The sequence below is a fragment of the Mastacembelus armatus genome, chromosome 19 (assembly GCF_900324485.2).
Source record: "Mastacembelus armatus chromosome 19, fMasArm1.2, whole genome shotgun sequence".
Lineage (NCBI taxonomy): Eukaryota > Metazoa > Chordata > Actinopteri > Synbranchiformes > Mastacembelidae > Mastacembelus > Mastacembelus armatus.
The window spans coordinates 11,232,403-11,243,973 of record NC_046651.1 but is presented as its reverse complement, the minus strand read 5'-3'; the positions used below and the strand labels follow the sequence as shown (position 1 = coordinate 11,243,973).

The window sequence follows — 11,571 nt, the reverse complement described above, 5'->3', positions numbered from 1 at the left end:
AACATGTTAACCTACTAGCCACAAGTTATTTGCTGCAGGAGGATTTTGACCAAAGTTTCATTAGGTAGTTCTGAACTCTCACCCTCCTGAAATTCGTTGCAAATAAACTACTCAGACTCACATTTAAAGTTTTAATATTTAATGAATGTTGGTTTAACCATGGCAGCAGGTGACACATACGCTGCTGATGCATTCTGCGAGACGAAATACCTCTAGGTGTTGAAATGCTAAACACAGTCAGCAAATGCAACACTGGAGTCCAGCAGAAGAGGTGATGCAGCAGTTTCTATCTGTACTTTCAAACACAATTGTGATTATAATGAATTGATTATTTAGCAGTTGCAATAATGAAGTTTTATCTTACCTTTATAATGGCAATAATGCAGGTGTGCCCCAGTGGCAGCATCCCTGCATTTTAGATATATAGATATTTTTATAATATAATATAATAAATCAGTTCAAGATAAAAGGAAGTCCACTGTCCAAAATCGATCTGTGATTACAGTTACCCACATGTATAATGGGCCAATGCAAACACTGCACCAAGAGGTAAAAATAGCTAAAACTGTACAGTAGTAAATATACAACTCAAATGAGTGTTCAGTTATATTCATCAGTTCAAGTGATAAACAAATATATTGTCAACCTGACTTGTGTATCATGGTTTTTATCATTTTTATTTATTTATTTTTTACCCAGTTCAGGTTGATTGACCTTTCGCTAAGCCCCATCCCCAGTAATTACAGGTGACCCACCTATCAAGCTTTTGGTTCTCAGATGGCATACAGTATATGCAGTTTACAGTGATAACAGTGGTGGATTCACCATTTACAAATCTTTGAAAGATTGGGTCCTTTATTTCAGGCAGAGGTAGACAAAAGCAGGTTTCTCATTTCTAGCTGGTAGCCATCAGTTTTGTAAGACAACTAGCAAGATAACATTACCTCATATGAGTTGGCTGGAGCTTAGATTGAGTGTCAGCTTTAAATACAATGCCCTAAATATGCACTTGATGGCTACATGATGTGTTGCTAGAAGACAGAGACTATCAGGCAGACATGGAAATAAAGAAACCGCATTATTCTTGTGTCACTATCTGGAGTAACAATGTATTGGGGCACTGAAGAGTAACTTTTCCCAAATCAAATAAAAAGCAGGACAGAGCTGCTCTAAACTCCAACAGCTTCCACAATCAGTTTCCACACAGTCAACCCAGGCAAAAGTAGCATCCAGTTTAATCCTTTCGTTTGTGTTTTTGGAAACATTAAAGAAAGACACTGCCATTCAAACGATTTAAATGCTGAGTAGCACTCTCACTGCAGCCCTATGTGTACTGCTTTGGCATATGGACAAATCCAAAGCTTGACAGGCCTGCCAATGCCTAGCTGTGGTAACTAAGCTATGATTGAACAATTAGTGGAGGGCTTATGAGTGCTGCTTTGGTGCTTTATTAACTGAAAAGGTGGTTGTTCTGAGATAAAGTCTCTGATGCAGTTCTTTGAACAAGTGAGAGAAACAAGCACAAGGGCTAAAGTGTTAAAAGTCAGTGGGGGGGCACAGATGGTGATCTATCAAAAATGACTCACAGTATGAGCGGATGGATGGCTTATTGGCGTTGTCCTTCTATTTGTGGCAATGGACAACTTAGTACAGAGCCCATACTGGACAATCTGCAGAAAAAATAAAACATATATCACAGTTGTCCTTATTTATATGCAATGCCCATCAAGCCTGATTCAGTTAAAAAAAAGTATTTTTAGTCTCAAGGTAAGAGTGCAGAAATCAGCGGTCAGCATTCATTCTGCGCAGTTTAGGGGGCAGGTTGTCCTCTGGCCGAGTCCCTAGCAAAGGGATCTGGATTGGTGTTGGGTTTGGAGCAGTGATGGAACTAATGGCTACTGGTAGTCTCTGTTTCTCTAGCTCTCCTTCCTCAGCATTACCATCCAAAGCCAACAGCTGGACCTGCTCCTCCAGCTGGCTTTGCCTTGCAGCAGGGATAGAGCTGGACCTCAGCCTCTGAATACTAAGCGGCAAATCTCCCATGCTGGAGGCCTTCCCCCCTGGCAAGACTGACCTTGTCTTCAGACCCCTCCACAGGTGCTCCTCATTGGTAGAGCTCATGCGCTGAAGTTTGCTGGGCAGCCTGGAGGCTTGGTCATCTACGTGGTCTGCACAGTCAGCTGACAGGAGCCTTTCCCTGCGGCCTCCACGGCCACAATTACCCAGCAGAGGGGAGGTGGGGATTGACACAGCAGGCAGAGGGTTGGGTGATGACAGCGAGGACTTCTCCTCCTGCTCTTTGACACTGTAGGGAGGTGTAGGGACCTCAAAGGTGTTGTGGAACTGGGAGTAGTCGACTCTAAAGAAGCCCTCTTCTAATGACATGACAGGAAGGAAACGATGGCCCCACAAGACTTCATCCTCAGTGTAAGATGTTCTCGCCTGGCATGTCATGCCTGTGATAGAAGAGAAGAGTAGAGAAATATTTTAACTACAGACAAGAAAAAGAGAAAGATGGAAAGACAAAAAAATATCACAGCATTCCACAGAAAACTGTAGAAAGTGGGCTTTTAAAAAATGGACAGAAGCAGGAAACAGAAACGAAAAGTGGTGAATTACTTCAGGGAAAACAGACAGAAAGATGAAGAAAATATGGCAGGGATGGAGAGGAGGCTGTGCTTTTGAATAATTAAACCATAAAATTAAAAATTCTGTTAAATGTTGCTGTGAAATGCTCTATGCCACAGTGTGATTAAATAAATGCTTAAGGAAACGGAAGCTTATTCAAAGCAAGATATATGTATATATAAAATTAGCTCTAACCTGTGGTTTCCACAATGCCCTCTAGGATTACAACAATCTCAAACTGCTCGTTCATGAGGGAGCGTTGCGAAAGATCAAAGAATGGGCTGTTGGTGTTGATCTCGTGGCAGATGGTTAGAGGCGACACCAGGAAGAGCTGGTCGGCCCCCGTCCCAAAACCCACATCTAACTCACACTGGTCCAAAGGGAGAAACTCACCCTCTGGAGTCTGCCGGGACTGGAAACACAAATAATTACAACATACATTTACATTCTTACTTACAAGAAGTGATAATTCAGAATAAATCTTCCACATTATTGCATTTTTTATGGAACAATCTGCTAGGCTTTATAAAACACAACACACACTCCTGGTATCTGACAATACAGGCAATATATGAAAAGGGTGAATAAAATGGAATCACTCCAAAATTCAAGGCACTGCTTTGTTGTTGGGCAGAAAATGTAAAAGGGTTTTTATGACCCTCTCTGCTGGATAATATATGCCTCATTGGTGGACATTTTTTCATTTTTAAAGCTACTGCACACATACATGTGTGCATTAGTTTGTGTAACCCTGATGGAAAAGCAACTGAAGCAGTACTAAGGTTCCCAAGGTCATTTTCTTCTGTGATTTCATGTGGTTTCCCATAAAATGGGATGTTGGGGAATTAAAATGAGGGACTCAAAAGCAGGTGGAGCTAAGTCTGTAACATGGATGCAATCACGGCTGTTCAGGAAGTTCCATCATGCTGACGAGAATCGAGAAGGATGTATTTTTATCTTCGGTCTCAGGCTTCATATTGATCTTGCTGCAAAACGATGACACCTAAATCCACACATCTGGCACAGCTGCTAGTGTTTGTTTTCTTGACAGATCTGCATGTTTTTGTAAAATGGTAAGGCTTCATGTCCCTAAGTCTGACAGTCAGTCTGACATTTAATTGGATGGAATATTTATTTGTCTCTGCAGGATGAGTCAACAACACTTTTTTTGGCAGAGAAATTGTGGATTTCGATACTAAAATTCACAAAAAGGAATATTTTTGACATATAAAACATACAGTGGAACAATACACTCATGGGGAAACCAACACCTCACAGGACGTGATGTTCTCTGTGCAGTCTTGGGTAAAGGTGAGAATAAAGGTGTAAAATACAGTGGTCTCCCACTTCTGTCCCAACACCATCAGACAACATGAGCAGTGGAAACATTGAAACTTTATGATACTTTGGTGTAATAATGTACTCTGTACGAACCTCCTCATTGCCAGCACATTAGAGCACTTAAACACTGTGTAATAGGCTGACCTCAAAGGCAAGTATCATTTGATTATGTAGAAGGCACTAGTGCTCACTCCTGAGAAACCAAGCTCGATAAGTAGCCTTTGAATTAAAGCATTAAAGCAAATATTAATAAGGAGGCTCAAGGAAGGATGAATTAGAGAAAGTTAGAGCGTATTAAACCTCTTTTCCTGACAGTTGTAAGCCTCTTATTCCAGTTAGTATGATTGACCTACACAGGAAAAGGTGTTTGTTTCACCCAGAAGGCCAAAAATAAAAGCCCTGAAAAAGTGACTAAAAAAAATAAAATACATGAAAAAAAGATCAAATTTGTATATTCTGCTATGACACAATTCAAATAGTTTCCACTGTCACCTCATGTTAACTTGCATGCATAATAGTCCCTCTGGCCTTTGGAGTGAGGAGCCACTTGGTCCACAGATGGCAACCAGACTGTCATTTGTATTCACAGTGGTGTTGAGGACACAAGGGTGTGACATTTCACAGGAAGACGTCTGTGCCCACACAGCTCTGGCTCGCCTTGGTGAGGGGAAAGTGTCACCCATCATGCTGTATCATGGAATATGGAGACAGGGAGCCTATGTCGCATGTCTGCTGAAGTTAAATCAGGATAAAACTCTCATGAGCGGTGGATGTTTAGCAGTGTTTAAAAGCAGCGATGCCTAGAAAAAGCAATGCAAAAGAAAAACCCCACCACCTGTATCCTGTAATCTCCCGCTCTACAAGGTATTCTCTTAATAAATAAAACACCATAAATCCATTTTGGCATTTTCCATGATACCGTCCCTAATCACAGATAGTATTAAAGTGTAAAAAATTGTTGACATTTGGAAAAAAACACTGCGTTCCTTTCTTTCTAAGAGTAGTTGGATAAAAACATTACTACCACCTCACGTTTGTAGAAAGAAACAGTCGGCAGCTAGTTAGCACACTGGAAAGCACTAGACAAATTTCATAAACTAGTACCTGTAAAGCCCATTAATTAACAGGCTGTGTCTTGTTTCATAAAACCAATGCATATCTAGTTCTAGTGTTTATGCTAAGCTAACTAGCTGCTTACTGTAGCCGTAGATTTAATAGACAGATGTGAGCGAAGCATCGATTTTAACTTTAAGCAAATGCAATTTTTTCTAAAAATGTTAAACTATTATACTCATATTATCCACATTTGTATTATAGAACAGATTTCCTTTAGGTAGGCCTAGATTAAATTTCTTTGATGTTTTCATTTAATTGTACTTTTTCTGCAGCAAAATGACCGCAACTGAAGTTCTTACTTAAATCTTAATTTATTGCCTCTATCTCTTATTTGATATTGCATATTAAAAAAAAAACTTGGGTATTTAAACATTTATAGCATTTGAATACAAGTGTAACGCTGATCTCTGCTTTTAGAAAAGCTTCCTCCATCTCCTATGTGGGCGGAGCACATGAAATCATTTAAAAAGCCTGTCATGATTATTTATTGAACTTATTTATTTCACCCAGTCATTTACAGATGTAAATTGTCTTTGAGACACTACAGGCAGGTGTCTCATTTGTATGCAATGCTCCCTACAAGTCATGAGATTGGAAACCAATTTCCTGGGAAGTCATATTTAAGCCATTCTAGTTATGAACTTGAAGATGCTATTTTCCAGATAGTGTTCATAGCTCCGTTGACGAGCACCATAATGTTGCAACAAAATTATACCTCTGCTAAGGAAAGAAGAAACCTGCTTGACACTAAATGGTTTTAACAGGGTGAAAGCCTTGTGCGTTATCGTTTTGCCGCTAATCAGTCAGTGCCACAAGGGGGAAATTAATGGCCTTTAGAAGAAGACCTGATATAGAGGGAGTACTTAAATTAACAAGCCACCTGAGATTCAGGTTGAGTGAAAGCAGGCCCCATCCCTGGGGCTCACTTCCTCCTCAGTGACCATGTGTGCAGGTGAAAGCAAAGAAACACAATACAGGCAAAGTTAAAATACATGTGCATGTGCATGTGTGTGTGTGAGAGAGAGAGTCTGTGTCCTTGTGTGGGACGTTAATTCAGCTGTGTATTGTGTCCATGTGTGTCCAGCTGGATCCTTTGAGCTGTTCTCAATCTCTCAACAGAACCGTTAAAGCTAATTAATCTGTCTTTCTGCTCGCCCTTCACTGTTAGACAGTGGCAGATGTGGCGAGTCATGGCGAGACATGTCTGCCCGCCTGTCTACCCAAACGCCTGCATCCATGCCTGTCTATCTGCTGCTACTAGCTCTTATCACTTATTTCCTGCTGTGGACCAACCTACTGAGGCAAGCTTCTGTTGACATTGACGGGCACCGCCCAGCTGTCACTCTCTCCCTCTGTCTCTTCATCTTTTTGTTCAGTTCTCTGTGCCATGCTGCATCTTTTTTTTCTCTCTTGTCTGAGCACTTTTCTTGCTAGGATGAGGATGAGGATGCTTCCTCCATGCATTATTGGCGACATGTTTTAAAATCATATTGCTGCAGTGGTCAGTGCACCACCACATTCCATTGATTTAATAATGAAAGAGAAATTCAAAGAGGGTTATTGTTTTAAGTTAATATACATTATGGACACAGAGAAATGCAGAGTATTGTTTCCACTGATAATTAAATTTGTTATTAAAGTCAGTATCTAGTGAAATATAGCTCACACTCAGAGTATTTGGCTTTATCCATGACAATTATGATAATACAGTAACTGCCTTCCATTATTAAGTTTTCATTAGAATTTATTCATTACAATATGTCAATTACTAGAAAGTTTTTTGCAATTCATAGAGTCAGGTATGTGGGCCCAGAAATGCTGACTGTAAAATACCAAACACTATCTCTCGAACTCGTGTTAATGATTTGTGAAGCATGAGGATCTATTGTGGGTGTACTGGTTCCCGGATGTAAACATCCCATTAGTCCAGCGGCACCACCCATGTGCATGCTGGAAAATAATTGAGACGTGCAGGGTTTTTGGTTCTTAAAAAGCATTTCGTAGAAAGTTCTTTTGGCCCTTCTGTTCATAGGCAATGAATTCACAGTGCCAAGGTCAGTCTTTATATAATAGTCTTCTATCACTGCCTCCTGAATAATTATGTAAAACTGTGAACAAAATAAAGTCAGAGAGTTTGTTTGTGCTTATTTGAGCTGAGTATTATAAACCTTTTATTTTTAAAATAGAAACATGCAATTGATAAACAAGAATGTAGTCGACTTCGATTTCAGGCAAAAATATGGAGGAGCCATAAAGATTTAAGAGCGCATGCCTAACCCTTACTATCCCTGACACTTAATTGCTGTTGCTATGTCACAGTGCCTTTACACAGCTCCATCATTAGGATTTACTGCAGCATGCCTCATTTCTCCAGTCAGCTTTGTACCCATCTGACACTGACCTTGCGCTGTGTGTTACCTGTACTCAAACTATGCCTTTGTTTCCACATTGCAGTATAGTACTTACAGGGCGATGTTGTGCGAGTTTACTCCGCAATACCCCGCTGTCACCACAGTGATATTGTTTTATGGGCTCTAAAGCACTGTCTCTGGTCACCGTAATTAAAAGACACATTAGAAAACCACATCAATGTAGCGGCAATCCTGCAGCGGTATCTTGGATGCTGTATGCTTCTTAAAGACACATTATTTCTACAGTGTAAAAATGAAACTGAAAAAAGGCTTGACCATGGCAACTTATGACTAGTGAAAATTGTGAAAAGTGACACTGTACTGAAAAAGGTCATCTAGAAAACACTTTGTGATTGGTTTCTGTTTGTCCTCTGGGAATTATTGATGACACGTGAATGTGATTCTGTTAATCGATCAATTAGGAAAGTCCTAGATATGTGACCTTTCACAGGTATGTGAATAGCTTATGTGATAAATTAATAACCATTTAGAGATCATCAGTTACTGGCAGAAATCCCAGATCAGGCTTATCACCTAAATCTAATCAACTCATCTCTGAAAGTGAAAGAAGGGTTGTTTACCAAAAAAAAAAAAAACTGATACACAAACACCATCAACCTTCCTACTATCATTTGGCTTGTAGTATATTATATTAGACTCAGGTAGGTTCATTTAAAGAGGGAATGGCTGATTGAAATACAGTGTAGCCAAAATACTAGTTCTCCATAATGTATCTGATCTAGAGCACAGCAATGATTTAGAACAGAAAAAGAAAAAAACTCTGCTCAGAGTAGCTGTACACCATCTAGTTGAACTTATTTTAAACTTTACCTATTATTTCCCTTTAATAATAAATATGCAGTGGCTCTTAGCACCATAAAGAGAGATCATTCTATTAAAGTATTAGATATAATACCGCCACACTTATTGTGCAGATTAATCTGACCAGGCGTAAACATGACAACGGGTCCCATGGATGAATATCCTACTGCTTTCATTGTTTAAAATTGCAATCAGTGGGCATTACAGAGAAATATTACAGTGTATTAAACTGTCTGAATTTAACTATTGGACCTTGTGGGGGGAGTAAAGTTGATGACATTGCATTTGTGCCTCCACGATGCTGTGTTGATTAATTGAGATTAATACAGTATATTTTTCTTTGCCGTTCTGGGCTATTAATTAAAAAGCGAATGACAATGAAATGACATAAAAAATCATCCCAGAAAGAGCTGAAACATTAGTCATAATAAGACTTTTAATGTGTAAAGTGAGTGGCTTTTATTTCTCTAATGTGTACCATTTCAGGTTTTCTTTAATCAAGTGAAAAATGACAGAGACCGGACAGAAACCATTCCTTTAATATTTTATGCCTGGATACAATCCTAGTGCAACACTAAGCACAAAGTAGAACAAACTGGAAGCTTTCTTGTGACTCTCCCTCGAGGTTTGGAAAGTAAACTGTCACTTGAGGCCATCATACTAATGTACAGAGATAAAAAAAAAAAAAAAAAAAACACAGCAAAGCACCGCTGTCCTTTATCTGCTAAGGTGTGGAGGGGAGAAAAGTAGATTTCATGTGTAAAAGATGCCAGTAAGAAAATGCAAGTTTGGACATAAAATTCAAGGTAAGGAACATCAGCCAAAAGGATGTGGCACTGATGCAGGAAGCGCTGAAATGATGGCTGTGTGACAGAAACATTTCACTGATTTGGGAGTGCGACCCCTCTTTTTGTGATGTGTATATAACACAAAATCTGCTTTTGGCCAAACTGAGTGTGGTGTATTGTGCTGCATGGACATGGCTTTTTCAGCAGCTGCAAGAATTTAGACATGCTAGAAAATAAGAAAATCAAAGTCCTGTTCATCTGTTGGTCATGAATTCTACAGAGAACAGAAAACACCATTGAAGGGACTTCAGAAACACGAATCCCCCTGGTGAAAAAAAACAACCAGGTGTGACTTAGAAAATGTAGAGCCCCACACCGCAATTTTAGTCTCTTTCAGTTGTGAAGTTACACGACACAAAATGTTTGCCTCTTCTCTTTTATCACAGCCAGCAGCTGCCTCAGCCCTCCTTTCATCCTGGCACTGAAACCATCATACACACAAAGGTGCATCACAGTATTGAGCTCTCTGCGCTTCAGATTAGTGGCCTTTTGTCTTTTTGTGGCTTTAAGAAATATAGCTTTTATCTCAGCGTGGCACACTAGGTATAGGAGTGTGTTTAATAGCTCTTTTAGTCAATAAGCATACAGTTTCCACCTATTGTCCCCTGGGGACCTGGGGGCATTCTGCTGACAGGTGAAGCAGAGACTGAACTTAGATATACAGCCCATTTATAGCTATTCTGCTGACTGAGTTTGTACCAGCTTGTGATGACCCTGACTGTACCAGGCAACATACTCAGCAGCTCAGAGATGGAGTGGGAGGAGAACAGAAACAGTAGACGGTGTTCAGGATAATTCCTCCACTGATGTAGCTGCTGCTGGGGGGTAAATGTAAATGGTCCCTCATTAAAATGCATCTTAAGTTGAAGTCCCCTGTTAGAAGCATCTATAGACCCGCAGGGAATGCAGTCAATTCTGGAGATGAATGGTAATTCGATACATGACGTGGAAAAAGCTCATAAAACATAATAAGCAATTTCAGAACAAATTCAGTGACTCCCAGTTAGTCTCAGCCTGAACAATGGTATTTCAAATTCTGGGATGAAGCAGGAGGCAAATCCTCACTGCGCCAAAGTGAACCCAGTAGTCCAGTGATTCTGGACAGACTTATTAACCTCTATAGCTTACCTTGATGAGTTTGCACCTGATCTGCGCGGACACCATATGGCTGTTCCGCAGGTTCCCCACTCGGAACATGAGGCACAACTTCCCGTCCCGCTGCGAAATGACCGCGTCCTGGCTGAACATCAGCGTCTCCGCGCGCTTCTTCGGCTGCGACATCTTGATGAACATGCAGCCGATGAGGAAGGCGTCCACGATGGAGCCCAGCAGTGACTGGAAGAGGAAGAGGATGATACCCTCAGGGCACTTCTCGGTGATGTAGCGGTACCCGTAGCCGATGGTCGCCTCCGTCTCGATGAAAAACAGGAACGCGGAGGGAAAGTTGTACACGTTGGCGACGCACGGGGTGTAGGACGAGTCGTGGCCGCCGTGGCTCAGGTCGCCGCGGATGTACGCGATAACCCACCACATTGAAGCCATGACCAGCCATGCAACTGTGTAAGTGAGGATGAAGATGAGTAGGTTCCAGCGCCACTTGAGATCCACCAGCGTCGTGAAGAGATCGGAGATGTACCGGCTGGTCTCCCCGCCAAGGTTACCGTGTTGAACATTGCAGCGGCCGTTCTTCTCCACAAACCGCTGCCTCTTTCTCTTCACCGGTGCGGAAAAAGTCATGCCCCGGTTTGTGTTTACCACCTGGTAGTCCTCTCCAAATTTCCTCCGTATGGCCGACATCCTATCGATCACCTACTTGTGCAGATTCTGGCTCTTTACGCAAGTTTGGTACTCCCTGCCCAAAACTATGCAGTAACATCCAGTGCGCTACTTACATCCTGTGAGCTGAAGATGCGCCTCTGTCCTGTAAATTAGTAGTAAGTGAGCAGAGATTCTGCGCAATACATGATTCAGAGTCTGGTCTTTACGCATAGGAGTCTCCTATTAGTGCCAACTTTTTGTTCAGGTCTCATCCGTGCATGAAAAGACACATTCAATATCACATTCAAAACAAAAGCCGCATTCAAACGGATTGAAAGGCTTTGTCCTTGGTAGATCCACTCATGGGGTGCTATTCAATAAGCCTGTGAATGTGAATAGCAGACAACGACACGCACTTCGGCCAGAGGGAACGCGCGTTCTGGTAGGAGTGATTTCAGGTTAGACTGTAGAGGAGCTGCAGCACGGGAGGTGGGGGAGCTGATGTGGGTTTACAGAAATGTTTTTTTTTTTGTGTACCCAATCAGATAATGGGATCCGAAGGAGTAAACAATTTAACAGGGAAATCAACCATGGCCAACCTTTCAGCCTTTTTTTTACATTTACGTTCAAATTTGATTCCTGGTGCC

General features: G+C 41.2%; 1 protein-coding gene across 1 annotated transcript; it reads right to left on the bottom strand.

Moving 5' to 3' along the window:
• Window positions 1–484: 484 nt before the first annotated feature.
• LOC113135393 (G protein-activated inward rectifier potassium channel 1-like) lies at window positions 485–11,369 on the bottom strand. The gene is made up of 3 exons (XM_026315394.1): window positions 10,295–11,369; window positions 2,824–3,040; window positions 485–2,456 (listed from the first exon to the last, which is right to left on the bottom strand). The coding sequence occupies exons 1-3, from the start codon at window positions 10,961–10,963 to the stop codon at window positions 1,783–1,785; spliced, it is 1,560 nt and encodes a 519-aa protein (XP_026171179.1). The 5' UTR covers window positions 10,964–11,369; the 3' UTR covers window positions 485–1,782.
• Between the last annotated feature and the right edge of the window lie 202 nt (window positions 11,370–11,571).